General features: G+C 50.0%; 1 protein-coding gene across 4 annotated transcripts in view; it reads right to left on the bottom strand.

Moving 5' to 3' along the window:
- Positions 1 to 16,995, bottom strand: part of SLC8A1 (solute carrier family 8 member A1) — a 105,780-nt gene that overhangs the window by 7,310 nt on the left and 81,475 nt on the right. The window contains exons 3-7 of one of the 4 annotated variants that reach the window (XM_071424064.1): positions 6,339 to 6,442; positions 4,248 to 4,268; positions 3,486 to 3,503; positions 1,750 to 1,880; positions 1,036 to 1,135 (exon numbers count right to left, since the gene is read on the bottom strand). In XM_071424064.1, the coding sequence (XP_071280165.1) occupies positions 1,036 to 1,135; positions 1,750 to 1,880; positions 3,486 to 3,503; positions 4,248 to 4,268; positions 6,339 to 6,442 (374 nt within the window). Of the gene's footprint in view, positions 1 to 1,035; positions 1,136 to 1,749; positions 1,881 to 3,485; positions 3,504 to 4,247; positions 4,269 to 6,338; positions 6,443 to 6,787; positions 6,895 to 16,995 lie in introns of all 4 variants that reach the window. The other 3 variants (XM_071424054.1, XM_071424084.1, XM_071424074.1) reach the window with 3 other exon arrangements.

Here is a 16,995-nt window from a genome sequence, read left to right on the forward strand (position 1 = left end):
AGGGATCACAATCTGAGGAGAAAGCTGCTGCACAGTGTCCTGCCCTTGTTTTCCAGAGGCAGAGGGCAAATGGTACTGCCATCATTTTTAATTATATGGTGCTGGGCAGAGGTTACCTTGTATAGCAGAGTTAGAGGTAGGAAGCTGAGCACTCCCCCATGCACTTCAGCGCACAATTAGCCAGATGAGAGGTAATTGCCTTCCCCAGGGATTTAATTTAAACTGGTTGATTTTGCCCTAATGTGTGCACACATAGCCCAGGCTGGGCTCTGGGATTGTAACATCCAGCCAGTAAGTAACAGTGTTTCCAGCTGTTAAAACAGCATCTGGAGGAGATCTTTTCTTCCTTCTTCCACATATATGGGAATAATATCCTGTACTGGTAAACATGGCAGTGGCACCGGCGAGAATGGCACAACAAGGCATTTGAGGGAAAGGCAATTCTCCAAGGGAGGGCAGATAAGATCACACAGAATCTGGATCAGCCACAGATATGATGTGCTGCTGCAGCTATTGGGCTGCTGAGCCATAATCCTCCAACCACAGCTGGCTGGGGCAGCAGGAGTTCCAGAAAGCAGGGTGTGTCAAGGGAGAGTTTTGGCTCAGAGAGAGTGACTGCCTTCAGGATTTGCACCCTCACTACTGCGTTGTCCTCACCACAGAGGTACAGGGAGAACCAGGGAAGGGGAGCACTGTTGCTTCACACCAGCCTTATTTATGCTACTCTGAATTTCCACACTGTGTTCTCCTCCCAGATCTCTCCCACTGAACTGACTTTTCCCCCTCTGCCGTCTGCTACCAGCCAAGGTGTTGCTCTGATGGTGCTACAGACACGCTTCATGCAGAAGGTTTCCTACACATGAGACAAGGTGCCCTCACAAAAGGCTTTAATCAGCTGCCTTATTTATGCAGAAGCTGTAAATAACTCTGCCACCTGCTTTGCCTCCTGCTGCTCCACTACAGCCTGTGTTAGTAATGCTGCCGAGGCGAGGCGAGGGTGATCGTAATTCACCTGGAGCTGCGGCCCAAACTCACCCGCGCTGACAGTAATGGCCTCAATAAACTGCTCCCTCCAGCTGTTTGTGCCAACCACCAGGGCCAAGTTCGTCTTCTTAATGAGCTTGTCCACTGTGTTCTGTGGAGAGAGATGCAGAGCAGAGAATTAGGGGCTGGAGATACAGGGCTAAAGCCCACCAATGCCACTGTTTATGGGTATGTGTTTATGGAGCAAGCTCATTAGATTTTAAGCTCAAGAGACCCAAATGTAAGTACTTGCAATTCCTTTCGCTGCTGCTAAAAAAGACCTTAGGAAACCTGCTCATAGATGGGAGTTTAAACCATCTCAGAGCCATAGTAAGGGTGGCCTGTTATATTTTTATACTACAGAAAAATGGAGAAGATAATGAAATGGCCGGTTTTCAGCTCTTGGCCTGGCACATGCATTCACGGCAGCTGAGCCACACAACCATTACTTGCATTTGGGGTTATCAGCCCTTTGCACTGGGAGTGCCAGGCTTGGGGCTCACTCAAGGCTGCCTGTAAGTAGGAGCAGTGTGTAGAACTCACTGTGAGAACAGGGTCATGTTTTAAAGCAACCTGCAGCATTTGGGACCTCAGTTCCTGTTTCCTGTGTGATTCCATGCACTGCCTTGCTTTGTTCCAATACCATCACCATGTGCCCCTCAGCGCTGCACAAACCCAAAAGGAGGAGGGGGGAAGAAGAACAGGGATTCAGGATGTGAACAGTACCTTGAACTCATAGGATTCCTCAATGATGATCTCGAGTTTGGTGTGCTCCCCCAGGACTGGGCGCCCCATCTCTGCGATTCGACGCTCTTCCTCCTCCTTGCTGGTCAGGGGCTGCTTTTCCTCATTCTCCTCTGCAAAGCAAAGAGCCCGTGGGTGAAGCAGGCCCCAGCTGGGCACTCTGGATCTGGCCTCTTGTCAGAGGGGGAGGTCAGGAGTCCTCCAGGTGGGAGCATGAGCGACAGAACAGCAGAGAAGGAGTTCATGGAGCAACAGACAGGATAGTTCTATGGAATGCTACCAAGAGGTCTGCAACTCATCCAACCTCAGGAGGAGTCCTGCTCATCCTGGGGCTGAGGAATAGCTTATTGCTTGGTAATTGCTTGGTTATTAATTGCTGCCTCTGCCACTGGGCTGCTGGGAAGGGGAAAGATCAGCACGAAGGCTGCTCCATTCCCCAGCACTCCAGGTCAGCACTGAGGTACAGTCAGGGCAATTCCACCAGCCTGTTACAGCAAGAGAGCTCTGTCAGCAGCCCCTGGGCTGAGACACAGATGGAATCTTGGCTATGCCTCCTTCTGAGCAGGGCTTTGCCTTGGAGAGGGGGCTGGCAGCCAATGCCTGCTGTGATGGCGGGGCTGTAGGGAAGAGCACAGATGTAAGAAACCATCCACAGGCCAATGCCTGGCTCCAAACTCTAAAAGAGGAGGCAGCAGAGGGAGTACAAGATCAGTGAAGCAGGTCTGCATCTCCACTGTCATCTGTGTGACCTCTGGGGCATGGGGACTGCAGGCAGCACACCCTTTGTCACTGTCCTTTAAGCAGACCCCACTGAACTCCCTTCCAGTCCACCTGAGGGATGGGCAGGAGAACATTAGGGCTACAGAAGACTGGAGTTAATCTGTCAGTAGGCAAACACCCCAGTCAGTCCATGTGAGACTGACATGGTGCCACACCACAGGTACCTTGGATGGAGACCACGGTGCAAGGAAGAGGATGATCTCTAGCCTGGACCTTCCTGAAGACAGGTTTGCCTATTAAAGTGATCAGCAGGAGATCAGCAGGGGGGACTGCACACCCTCTACAAGCTGTCCCCGTGCAGTTAGTAAACTCCACTCTTATGTCACACGGGGTTAGTGCTGCTCCCTTGCTGGACGCCCCTTGTCTGCTCAGGTGGCATGGAGCTGAGGGAAAGCCCTTTTCCTCTTGCAGGCCAAAGAGACCCACCTTGGAGCCAGAGCCTCCTAAATCTGATCTATGTTTCCAGGGCTCCTGAGGGGCAATGTAGGGGACCCAGGACCTCCTTGTCCCATGCTGTTCAGCTGAAGGAGGGAAGCTTGGCTGGCTCATGCCAGAGGAGCCATGGGGTCCTGCCCCTCCCGCAGCACTTGGGCCTGGGAAGCGAGGAAAGAGCCCTGTGCGCAGGGAGGGGACAACTGGACCAAATGGAGAAGGCCACCCTGCTCCAAGACATGGAGAGGAGTTGTTTGTGGCTTGGGGGGTGACAAGTGACCGTCCCCAAGGGGGGGTTAGGTGTGTGAGGCAGGCAGAGCACTCTGTGGGAGCACACGGAGTTAGCGGGACCGGCCGGGCCGGGCAGGCCGCGCCTGCTTACCATGGCAGAGTTTCCCTCCAGGACAGAACAAAAGCAAAGAGGAAACCAAGAGGAAAGAGCAGGGTGAGCATATGGCCATTAAGAGAAAGGAACAGGGGGACAGGGGAAGAGTAGAAATCCATACCTGTGATGGTGAAGCCACCTAGATGAAACAAAAAATGAGAAAAAGGGAGAGAGAGAGAGAGAGAATAAATGAGGATTAGCATTTGCACATCAACACAGACATGGTGGTCCTTCCCTGCCCCACTATGGACATGGGGTCTGCTCCCCAGCACACACCTCAGGGATAGTGTGGGGAAACCTGGACACAGGCTTTTCAACCCCCATGTGCAAGCTGCCACCCCTTGGTGTCTGATATATGCTGTGGAAGGGGTGAAATCTGCGGGTGCATGGGGAATGAGGATGCCCACTCCCCAGCTGCCTTACCCTGGAGGTGGCCAGCAAGGAAATTCAAAGGTTGCTTAGGCTCTAAGTCTCCCCAAGACAGGAGGTAAGGTTTGTACTGTCTCTTCAAAAAGGATTGGCCAACTTTCCTGTCCAGCCACAAGCATCTCTCAGTCACCAGGAAATCCTGTATTGCCACACCACTTTAGAGGTGATGAGTTCATTTGTGTGGCACAGGTTTGTATCTCGGGGTGCTGGCAGATTTACTCTGGCTGTAACAGCACCACCCCCCAAAAAATGCTCCTTGCACCACCTCTTAATATTGGTGACTTTGGGGCTCTACTCTAAGGAAAGATGGGGCATTAGGTACCTGAGCTTGCTTAAACAGTGCTGACCACCCTAAAAGAGAATGCTGTGAGCAAAGAAAAACATCAAGCAAAATTGACTGTCTTCCAAAGATATGCAAACCAGAAAAATGGAAAGGAAAAATGAATGCGCTTACCAAGCTCATTCAACAACAGGGCTGTGAAGGAGACAGAGACAAACACAGAAGAAGAAAAGTAAATGAATAATGAAATCAAAAGGGATATCCACAGAAAGACACCAGATCCCAGGGCAGAGATTTCAGATCTGTAAAGCTGCAGGATACCATTAGTGTTAAGAGAAAGACACTGAACAGAAATGTTTCATGGGATTGTGAATTTAAAATAAAAACCACTGCAAACATGGGGTGGATATGGGATTAGAAGACACACTCCCAAAAATTCATTTTTCCCCTTTGAATTGTATGTGCAAGATCTTCCATTGGTCTCAGAGGCAGTTCTGCCCCGGGGTGGGACACAAGATGTCCCATGTGCAGCAGCTACTGGCTTTGACCTCCTCCAGCTGCCTGATGGGGAGCAATGGCTCCGGTGGCAGCTGCACTTTTGGCACAGACAATGAGAGAAAAGTCTGTGGCAAGGCTTGGCTCAAGGGTCTTCTTGGTCAACATTTTAGATCTCCAAAATGAAAGAAAAAGCCTCTCCCTTGGTGCCCTGGTGGCTCTTTGGCCCCACCACAGCCCAGGGGTGACATTTTAGAGATGCCCTCGTCTCTCTGAGCACACTGCTCCTCCTGCCTTGCTGCTTCTTGTACCAAATCAAGTACAAAGAAACAAGTTTAAAAGAAATAAGAAATTTAAAATTGCATGGCCAAAGCAGCAAATAGCTGCTTTAAATAGTCCTTTAAAGTTTTATCTTGCCTTCCACTTAGTGAGCTCACAAGCCTGAGCTTCTCTCAGGTTTTCCCAGTTATCTTTGTGACCAAAAGAATTCTTTTTCCTTTTCCTTTTATTTTTAGATAAAAATTTCATCTGGGATCTTCAGAGCTGGGACCACAACTTTTAAGCCTTGGATCTGGAAAGCATGTTTGCTCCTGCTGGACTTGCAAGGCTGAGCCCACACTGGCCCCTGTGGGCAAGGACAGAGCTGCTGAGTTAACTTGTCCATGTGTAACTTTATCCTGGCTGTACAGTCCATGCTCCACAGATGCCACCAGCTCCATTTAATGACACAGACCCCACCTGCAGTGCCTGAGTCATGCCAGAGGCTGATTTTTTAGCCCAGCTTTTGTTAGATAGTCACGTAAACCATCAGGAAAGCTGATGGAGGGGATGATGCAGCTGACTTAGCACCTGAGCGGAAGAGGAACGTGGCATGGTCCCACTCAGTGTGGGGACCACTGAGGGCCTCTCTGTTCTGATCAAAGAAATATTACAGCTTAATGCCTGCTGGAAGGAGAGCTGATGTCCCAGAAACTAGAAAGCAGCTCCAAGGCACACAGACCAAAACTTCTGCAGAGGCTTTAATAATGGTCCATCTCTTAAGTAACTCTAAAACCGCTTCTTGCTCAGCCACCAGTAGTGTGCAGAACCAGCTGTTGCCATTAATCCTCATTTAATTTTCTAGTAGAAAAAAAAAAAAGCATGGGAAAATAGGTGAACTCTGTCTTTTTGGGAAGTTTGGCATTTGGTTTAGAAATGTGATGAAAGAGGAAATTGTTTTTATTATTCCTGTGAGAAGCTATTATCCAATGCAGAGCCATGAAACTTCATTTGAGCATAACCTGATTTACCTAAACTGATTGCATCTCATGATATTACCTACTTGGGCTGTGATTTTCGTCTATTTTCGGATCCTAGTGCCAGTATAAAAAGGCTAAAATTACTGCTCTGGCCATGCATTTTATCTCAAGTGAAAGCTGTTTTATCTTCTGATAAAAATGATGCAGCGCTGCCCTTTTCACTTGTCGAGGCTGGATGTTCTCTTGGATTAAATGAAGGCACAGCAGGGCAGCACTCCCAAAATGTCTCTGGGGGCTGGTGACTCCTGCTCTGGGGTGGTGCCAGGAGCACTCCTCGCTCCCTGGGCTTGGATGGAGTCCTCTCCAAACGAAAGAGGGAAGAAAACAGAGCAAAAAGGTGCAGCGGCCAAGCTTCAGAGGAGGGAGGGCAAAACGGCCAGGAGCCAAAGTGCGAGGAGAAAGGAGTGTGAGAGTAGGGAGACACAGAGAAAGCGGCAGCGCCTCGAGAGCTGGTCTGGTTTTACTCTCACACCTTTCACTCCTCGTCGTAGCCACACCGGGTCCCCAAGCACAAGGAAGAAACTGCACTCTTTCTCATACTCCTCACGGTCAAGTACTCTAAGGGTAATGAATTTCCTGTGGGAACACAAGACAAAGGCAAACACATGATTGGCATCGCACACACATGCAGGTCACGTCCGCCCGGGTGCTGTGGTGACAGAGATGGTTGGCTGGGGGGAAGGGGCTGCACATCCCCCCTTTGGGGCATATGGGGAAGGGCAGGAGCATCCTCACCACCTGGCCCAGGTCGTGCCTTGCTGGCCTGGGGACAGGGCTGTGCTCAAGGGGGACAGGGAGTGGCCTTGCTCCTGCCCTTTTCCATAGGCACCGGGGATGTGAGCTCGGTGTTGCAGGTGCCAGACATGAGTGAGCCAGACAGGGACACACAGGCTGGGCTCAGCCCCGGAGCACATCCCCCACCTTTCTTCTCACTCATCTCCACCAGCCGGGGCTCCCCGATCTCTAGGTAGAAGGTCTTGTTTTTCTCATACTCCTCATCATCTATCACCTTGATTGATATCGTTTTGCTGGAACAGAGAAGAAGAAATAGAGATTCAAGAGTAAGGAGGGAAAAGGGAGGAGGAAAAACAGGGAGCAGAACAGGAGAAGGAGAAGAAGGTAGAGGAGGAAGGTGGAAAGAGCAGGAAAAGGGGGCTGTGGACAGAAAACAGTGGTTTTGGTGGCACAGGCTGGAGGGACAGCACAGTCAAAAGCAAAGGGCAGGAGCCAATGGGCCAAGCTTGCCTCAGTATGGGCATGGACCACAGAACACCAGGAGCCTGCAGGTGCCATCCTCCCTGGCATGGCCAGGCTGGGCCAACCTTCCCCAGAGGTGTCTTGGCAAGACAAGTCCCTTTCCAAAAACCTGTGGTATAGAACAGCCCCTTGGCACCTTGCACACATTGCATGAGCACAAGCACTGGGACCAGCACAGACCAAGCCCCCCTGGAAGCATGATTCTCAAGCTTGGGCATGGGAGAGGCTCTGTCTCCCCAGGCTCAGCAGATTCACGAACAACATCATGATCAGCTGCTTAGTTTGGGCTTTGGAGGCTCTGATTTACAAGCTTGAAAGGGATGTTGGAGTTAGGACTTTTTCTGTGAAGGGAGTGCAAAGGAAAAATGGCCTTTCTGGTTAGGGCAGGCACATGGAAAGCTTCACTGACAGTGGGATTTTGCTTCTTAAATTTTACTTTACAAGCAGCACACCCTTTCCCAAGCCTTCAAGGTTTAGTCCTCTCCCATTAGAGAGCTGAGCAGCAATGCCCTCTCACATGACCAGGGGTTACTGAATTTGCCCCTGGAACATCATCAGGACATGTCTGAAGGCAGAGTCACCGCTCAGAGCAGAGCTACAAGCACACACCACAGAAGCTGAAAGCCTCACAGGAGGCTGGGGCCACCAGGAGAGAGATTTGTTCCTTGAGCCACCCAATGAAGTAAAAATTGCTCTTTCAGAGGAAGAAAATTAGCACAGAGGTGTTTCAGCTCTTTTCAGGGACTCACAGAAACAGCTGGCTGAAAGCTGCTCGCCAGAAGGTGGCCAAACCTGGGGTATAAATATGGGGTGGTGGACCTGTGCTACTGTGGTCCCTTCTACAGCAAAGCCATTGCAAAGACAACACAGACAGAAATCCAGCAGCCTCTGCTCCTCCCTGGAGGCTCTGCTCACTGTCCTGGCACTGCTGTGGGGACAGGACCTCCTCCTGGCTCTCATCTTGATCCAGACAAGGAACAGCACCAAACAAAAAGCCAAGGCAGTGATTGTAGTCCTGTGTTTGCTTCTGGCTGTGTTTGCTTTCCCCCCCCACTCACCTGACAACACTGCCCTCCTGTGAATGCTTTTACCTAAACCAGCTTTCCCCCCTCCCTGCCCAAGCCTGAATGCCCTGTCCTTCAAAGAAATGTTTCCCATCCCACCCCTGGCTCCTCTGCACTTTCCACGGGCACCCAGCACAAGCTGAAGCAGCCCCAAGGCTGCTCCAAGATATGATGAAGGAGGTTCTGCTGTTCCTGGCAGGTCCCAGCACTGAAAACCCATAAACATGGAAGAAAGCCACGCTCTAGGGGAGTGAAATTGAGGCCACACTGCCGTGATTTCTGGCTTTCTCCTCTCCCTGCACATCTGCACTGGCCACCCAGAGCCCCTCTGCTAAGCTGACAAATATTTGGCAGCAGAGTCAACATTTTCTACTCATTCAGGGTAAACACCTCAAGCACTCAGAGGAACAGCCAGGATGATTTCTTGTGCTGTTTGCTGTGAGTCAGAAGTGTATTAAGTTTGCCCTTCATGCTTTTAATGAAACCATTTACTCAAGAGCAAGTGATGGCTGTGAAAAGTGTAACAATGCAGCACGGCTCAGTGTAATTGTATTTTATAATGAATATCTGTAATAATTTGTTCACTTTGTAATTATTGCTGCAATAGGTTTGTACACAGGAAAAATGGTTACCAAGCAGGCAGCTGATCTCGCTTTGCGTTGATGAGTTAGGGGAAATTATCATGTATTAAAAAACTAATGAAGGATATAAAAATGCTCTCAGTTAAGCTTTCAAAGAGAACCTGATAGAATTACCAGAATGACACAATTTCAGAAACATTACTAACCAAATCAATAATTTTTCTGACAGCTCCCATTAAAATGTACACTGCATCCTGGCCTCATGCAGGAAAAATCCCCTCAGGAAAGTTAATTAAGAGAGGTGCCTTTTTAAATTCTGAGGACAGCAGAGACATCAAGACATAAACTTTCTATGGGTGTACTCTGGCTTGCCATGTGTGGCACTCCTCAAAGCCCCACCAAATAATTCTCCCTCACAAAAAGAAATCTGTGTGCCAATTAAAAAAAAAAAAATCTGATGCTTAGGTACAACAGCAATAAGGCTTCACAGAATAAAGCAGAATAATGGGGCTTTAAGTGCCACTGCCAGGAGGTGGTGGTGTTATGCAGTTTTCCAAGTGATCATTCCAGGGTCTGAACAAGTGCCCTGTGCTGGGCAGACTTGTGTGCTGCTGCTTCTGCTGCACAAGGCTGCTGGGAAAATGGGTAGGCAGAACAAATGGCAAGTCTGCTCTCTGGGTGAATTTCCCATCAGCAAAAATTGCTGAGGCAAATTTGTCCCTAGGATGAGACTGCAATCCTGGAGGAAAGGATTACCTCCTAATGGTGTTTGAGAAACAGCAAGGATGTGAAAATAACACAGGCTATTGTGAGAGCGTGCCTGATCTCCATGCCAGCCTTCTGCCTGCTACAGAGCACATGGCAGGGCTTGGGCAGTGCAGAGGAGGAGGGCCAGGCAACTGCACCTTTTATCCTGCATTACAGTAAGGACTGCTGGCTACAGCAATCTAGGACAGACACTGGTGTCCCCCTCTCCTGCTGGACCCTTCCACGTGGGCCCTGCTTCTCACTCCTCTCCCGGGACGTGGTGGGAATGAGGTGGGGCAGAGCCAGGATGGCTGCCTGAGGCTCCCAGAGCAGCCACAGCACTGCCTGCAGCATCTGTCCCTGCACTTTCCCAGCTGGACACAGCAGGATGGGGAGACCAGAGTCCCCACAGCACAAGTACCTGCTGAAATTTGTATTTTAGATCTCTGTCTCCTGTGCCTCAGGGGCTCTTCCAGAAAAAGCTGTAATAGTGCATAACAGAAAACCACAGGGACACTTATTAGCACCCTAAAACCCCTCATGCTGTGTCACTGCAGGGCCAGGATCCAGGAGTCCCAAAGCCACAAGATAGAGGGAGAAAAACAAGGGATAAAAGCAGCCTCTAAACCATTACACATTTTCTTTACCTCGTGGGAATCTGGGGTCAATACAGAAGGTGTTTCCAAGCTGCCTCTTCTAGACAGAGGCCAAGAATCAGCTTTGATTTGGGGCTGACAGTGGTGTTTTTGCCACAACCTAATGTCTGCAGGATTTCAGGATATTTAAGCCAAACACTCAAGATCCTATGAATGCACAACACCACAGCCCTTTAAACAGCTGGATTAGTTTTCCCTCTTTTAACCCTCAGTCACACTGCAGGTGGGAAAGAACAATTTCTGAAGAATCACAGGGATAGAGGTCCTGTGTTGACATAAATCACCAGTCTTGACACACCTCCCTGTTCCTTCCTCCAGTGACACCATGGGGCAAGTTAGCAGCAAACCAGGGCTGATGCTGCTGGGTTTTCCTTGCACTGGTGCTGGGTCCATCTCACCTGAGCTAAGGAGCTGCTCTGCCATGAAGACCAAGGGCATCCATGACCCATCCGACTGCCGGCACTTCTGTGCCAGAAACTTCCCTGAGTCTGCAGCCCAAGCAATTGCTGAGGGAATGAATTTCATCCCATTTCCATATACTGGAAATCAAAGAGTAAACAGGTCTTGCTGAATTTCAGCTCTGGCTCTTCTCCTCTTGCAGACACCCAGCAGCAACAGGAGAGGGGTGGTGACTTTGTGGAGGTGTCATACAAAGCTCTGCCCTCGCTCCAAGCCCAATGCTCTCCATCAGGACTTACTTTTCATTTCAAACCACACTATTTCATTCAAACTGAAGAGGTCTTTTATCACAGCATTCCCACACATAACCCTTAGTTACCACAGCCCATAGAAAAGTCCTCTTGGCTGGTGATGCTCTAGGGAAGAGCTGCTACAACAATGTACAATGGCAAAAGCAGGACAAGAAGAGAAGCAAAGCTTAGAGCAAAATGCCAGCTGGGGAAGGCACCCTGAGAGCAATCCCATGAGTGGTGCAGGGACAGGTACAGGTGTAATGAGCTAGAACAGTCTGGCACAGGGTGCCAGGAGTAGGACAGAGATCAACAGCAAAATATTTCTCTGTGAGTATTTTTTTGACCACAGGAGAGAAGATGAGCACAGCACAGGGCAAAGATATAAGGATCTGGGACTCCCAACTCTCCTGTCTGCACTGGCCTTTTCCCTCAAGGGATCAAATGGCATCAGAAATTATTGGTGAGGATCTCCATGGACCTTTGCATTCCTTTTGAACCCAAACATCTGCCCAGTCATGACACACCTGTGGAAATCCTGAGTGTATGTGCAAAAATCCTGCCATTCCCAATCTACACTGCACTGCTTAGCTCAATGAAATGCCAGAAACCCCTCTCCTGGCTCAGACAAGCAACCAGCATTGCAAGGACCATGGGAGCCTGGAGAGCATCAGCAGCCAGCTCTGGAAAGATTCAGGCAGGACATGCTGGAGGACAGGGGACACCATGCAGGGCACTGCTTGGCAGGGCCAGATCTCCAGGAGCAGAGAAGTCCCAAGTCCAGCTCTCACTTCCTCAGCTTTCTTTCAGAACCACAGTCATGCCAGAGCTGGAATGGCCCAGAAGTTCTGCACACAGTCAGTAGTGGTGTCTTCAGTGGGCCAGGAAAACAACACACACACAACCAGCTGTCAGAGCAGTCAGTAACAAACCTGCCCATGAGAATGTGGCACGCTGCTGCTGCCTGCACAGACACTTGTTCCTGAATCAACAGAGGGAATGATGCACTTCTGCAGCTTGTCACCCATCCAGCTTCCACTGATTGCCCAGCAGAGCCACAGGAGTAGCTTGGAGGATGTTCAGCTGCAGATTCACAGCTACAGCAACCAGGCTGGGCAGCCAGGAGTGGGTTGTGCTGCCGAAGCCTGGTGCTGCCAGCCCTGATGTCCCAGCAGACCAGCACTTCCCACCCAGAGGGCCATCAATTAACTGAGGAATAGCCATGAGGGACACATGTTCTGGAGGTGACATTGCAAAGCCACATCCATCGGTGCTGCCTGTCCTAGTATGGGCTCCCAGACTCCCACAGAACCCTGCCACATTGATTTCTCATACATCTGCCTGTCAGCCACTCATTAATTAGCTGAAGTTAGAGCTTGCCATGGGAGATGGGCTTGGGAAGCTCCCAGCCTCATACAGGTTACTGGGCAGTGCCTGTGCAGAGGGGCTTCAGGGCAAGAAAACTCCCAAATCATCATCATCATCATCATCATCATCACCATCACAGCTGGGCACCACCTGAGCCACTGAGCCAGAGGGCAGGGCCACATAAATGGCCCCCAGTCACAGTGAGGAGCCTGGACCAGACCCCTGGGCATGGTTGGAACCAAGCACCAAGAGCAGCTTTCCTGCTCAAATTCCTGACAGATACTTGAGGAAGGAAGTTGCTTGTTGCTGGGAAGAAAAGGAGGTGATGGGGCTTTTCTTTCACCAGTTGACAACAAAATTGCACCTTATGGTGAGGAGGTGGCAGCCTCATGTACAGAGAGGCACCCAAGTCCACGGTGGAGGTGTTTGTGCCAGCCACAGGGCGTGTGTGTGTGTGGGGGGGGACACAGGTGAGGACAACATGACACCTGCTCAGCCAGCACAGGGACAAACCTTCCTGAGGGACAGAAGAGGGGCAGAAATGGGCCAGATTAATTGAAAGACCTCGTGCCACACCTTGTGCTTTTAGCTGCTCAACAGTGGTCTTTGGCAGAGGAGAGGGGCTGTCAGGGTTTCTGTTCCTGCTGATGGGTTCCCATCTGTGTAAGATGTCCCATGAGTCACCCATGCAGGATCCTTTGCCAAACCAAGCCTTGCTGACACGAAATGTCTGTACTTAATGAAAATTCTGCCTGCAGCACAGTGCAAACATGACAGGGAGGGAAAAGGAAAACCTGCCTGAAACGAAGCATGACGCATGTTTTGGGAAGTATGGATGTGAGCTGATCTGATGTGGCAGCTTGGTTTGCTGGTCCAGCAGCCCAGGTCTGCACGGGGCTTCACACTCCAATGCTTCCCAAAATGAATGAGCAAACCAGCCTGGACACAGCAAACAAGGGGAGGGGGAAGTGGAAATGGTCCCTCTATACCTTCCCCCCACCTCTGGAGCCAAAATTCATCTGGCTACTCTCATTTTCTTGTATGCCCTCCACCTCCTTCCCCAAGGTCTCCTGAATCCATCAGGCCGCAGGGCTGTGTTGTCATTTCCATGTCTGCATAAACCAACTGCTCCCCTGGCCTGGGGATGTGCCGAGTTTAAATGACAACATAAGGCTCAAATACATAACACCGTCCTGCTCCAGAGCATCACCACCAGGAAAACCCTGGAAAAAGACCCAGCCTGCTCTTCTCTGGCCTTGCAGAAACACAAGGCATGAGAGGTGGTCTGCAGAGACAGGAAGACTGAGGGCTGTTGCTGCTCGAATAGCTGGGAGATGACAGGCACAGCTGATGCTCAGTGTCTCAGAAAATACTTCTTAGGAGCAACGATTGCCAGGTAAGATGATTTCACATGCCAGACTGAATGCTGCTTGACTCTCCTCCTAGGAAGACCATATTGAGAAAGATTTGTCAGATCAGAAATGTTTTTCTGGCAAATCCTCAATGTTTGCTCTGATGTGACTGTGAATTCTGTGCTCTGACTAATGCACTTCTTCATCCATCTGCCAGTGTCACATCTTGCAAGGGACCAGCTGGGTGAAGATGAATGGGACTCTCTTGATCTGCCCCAAACCAGTGCCTGAGCCTTTGGTCATGCTTAAATGTTTCCACAGCTCCAGCTGTGGCCTCCTCTTCCATGGCTCTGGATGTGGTGACACCAGGAAAAAGCTGTTTTCCTGCTTTTTCCCAATCTCATTGCCATGCATGTCTAGTGATTATGATCCACAGCCCTTAAAGCTCCCAGAGTGCCTGCTGGAGGCAGGATCCCTGAGGAATCAAACAGAAGAGACCCATCTAGATCAGTGTCTGCAGGTCCAAGGACAGCTTGCCCAAAGAGTGCAATACCACTGATGACTAGGAGGGAAAACACATTTGATGTGAATTTGATCAAAAACACCCCCAGCAGCAATTACTTAAGGTACCCAGGAAAGCTGACAGAGTAGAAATAACTTCTCCCCTGGCTGTGCACAGCCCTGCCCATGCCAGCTGAAAACTGCATTAGTCCTGAAAAATCCAGCCTGTGCTGCAAGCAAAGGATTGACTGCCCAGGGCTCAGCCCAGCCCAGCACCCTTGCTCAGAATAAAAGCCTGCAAATCCCACTGCTAAGCCTACAGGGTTAAGAGCCAAAATCTGGCATTTCCCCTAGTCTGCCTTTCTGGGATTTTCTCTTGACTGACCTGGCTGGGCAGTCAGGTCTGTGGGTAGTGCAGGCAGGTAAATTAGGAGACAGAAACTTGGCACACAATTGCTTCTTGCACCCAAATACACATCCAGCTTTTCTTTGCAGCCAGGTTCCCCCTCATGACAATAATTGCTCTCACCTTTCAAATAAATATGACTTGCTCTTCCCTGTGTGCACCTGGATAGTTGCCATGACAATGCTCCTCAAACAGAAGACATCACTCTTATTTATATGGCTTTTGGCCTCCACAAAATGAATTTCAATGAGCAACTGCCAGCAAAAAAGGGCATTTTTGCAGTTCTGTAAATCATTTAGCAAACTTTGCCGAGTTAAACCTGACTAAACAAGACAGTGGGGACCACCAGAAATAATAGGTCAATGTCTAACAGCATGGCTTCAGCATCAGGAATCAGGATTCAAGGAAGCCCAAAATAACATGTGCTGTGCATGAACTGCTCCAGCACCGCCACTACAGCAAGACTTTGTATCAATCCTGGCAGTGTTTCCCTCCCAGGGAAGGCACATTTCCATTCCTGCTTGCCTGGGTTTCAGGGCAAGGGACAATTTCCCTTCTTATTTGGGAAGACACTTGACAAGGAGTCATGGTTGTGCCCTGCCACTCTGCCAGGGCTGCTGACAGCCAGCTCTGCTGCTGGAAAAGCAGCTGTACATGGGAAAAGAAGGAGAAGACGAGGAATGCTCAGTGACAGCAGAGGGCATGCCACAAAAATTCAAACGGCAAACATCAATACAGAATGTGCAGGTCTGCTTTCAAGAGCAGCATCCACCTCATTTCAGCTCCATGCTCAGCCAGGCATGAGTCTGACTCCTCTTATTTGATGGCTGGCCCCAAAGATCAGGCCCTGCTTTTCCAGACACTCCTCTGAAATCCTTGGCATGGTGACCCAGCAGCAGGATCAAAACCTCCTGATGATGTGGCAGGAATAAACACTTGGCCATCACTACATTCATCATCCCCTGCCCAGTGAAGGATTTCAAGACTTGGAAAGTAGACTCACACTGAACTTTTATTAGAAGAAGTTGTAAGTTATCCTCTGCCAGGGTTCTAGGGAGGCTCAAGTGGAAGGTTCACAATTTAGCAATTTAAGTGACTGAATGCAGAGTTCACCCCTGGTCCAGGCTCCCTTTGGTAAGTTCCCTGTGCTGGGACAGTATCAGAGGTTACCTGATGGTATAAAAGACCAAGTGAAGTGTCTGGGTACCAGCACATGAAATGCTGCCATTATATAGGCTTGAATCATGATGCTGGGATGCTGTGCAGGGATTTCTGAAGACCATGATCCAAGCTGAGAGCTAGACCCCAGTGCCTTGCCATGCTGTCACTATGCCACAAGGAAAGCCCTGTGAGGGAGGTGATGCAGGTCCTGCATTCTTGTCCTTTCTATCCAGGGATAAGGCCAGCAAGCTCAATGTCCCATAAAGCATCAGCCTCCCCCAGAGAGGGGCTGCTTCTGGGACAGTGCTGCCTTAAGCAGGGACACTGGACCATTAAGTCAACAGATGTCCCCAAAATCTCAAGTCTGCACTAATGGTTCTGGCCTCATGTATTCACACTGCTATTTTCATCCTTTGGGGATGGCTCTGGCCAAGGAAAAGCATGTGGTAGGGTTGAGTACCAGCAGTGGGGTTCTTTGTCTCCAGCCCAGCAAATCTGCAGACAGCTTGGTAGTTGTTTGGTTTGTTGGTTTCCCCCCCTCTTCCTTTTCAAGGACTTCCATCTCCAGAACTGAGATGAAAAAAGTATGTCAGTAGAGAGAGGATTTTTCCCCTGCCTTTTCAAACACCTCCAGGTCTTTAGGAATTGCCAGGGATTCATGCCTTTACCCCACAGAAACTGCTCCAAAAAGACCAAAGGACCCCAATGTCCCCAGGAGGGAGTGTGCAGGGCTGTGGGACATGGCTGGAGGGTGCTGCCACAGCAGGAGCCAGTCCCTGCCCCTGCTGAAGGGTTTTGCCACTCTGGTGGCTGCAGCATCCTGACAAGGGCCATTCCAGTGAAGCTTCCCTGCTGCTGGACACTCTGGAGGTCAGGAGCATGTAGGCAACTTCAGGAGTCACCATCATTCACACTGTGACTGACACACCACCTGTTCACTGCCAAATAAATTCAGTTGTGAATACATTCCTCTCGGCTGAAACTCTGGGCACAAAACCCTTTGAAAGAGACACCAGATATCCTGAAGTCCCCAGTGATCCATGGGGTTAAAGCCTGTGGTGGGAACAAAAACACAAACACAGGTTTGCCAAGGATCCCTCCCAATGCCAAGATAGGCAGGAGACCAATCCAGTGAGGAGAATGAAAAAATTCTGCTTCTGTCTCCAGTTACCAAGGAGATTGTTCAAAGCTAAAATAAGAGGAACCAAGTGGCCAAGAGAAACGTGAGAGTGGAAGAGCCACTTGAATGCTTTGTGATGGCTTTGCTGGGCAGGGTGCCTGTGATGGGCTCAGCCTTGGCCAGCAGCTCTTCCCCTTTTCCCAGGGGAAAATTTCCACATTTTGGTT

This window comes from Agelaius tricolor, unplaced genomic scaffold, assembly GCF_023055355.1.
Source record: "Agelaius tricolor isolate 1412-34295 unplaced genomic scaffold, bAgeTri1.0.p SCAF_1, whole genome shotgun sequence".
Classification (NCBI taxonomy): Eukaryota; Metazoa; Chordata; class Aves; order Passeriformes; family Icteridae; genus Agelaius; species Agelaius tricolor.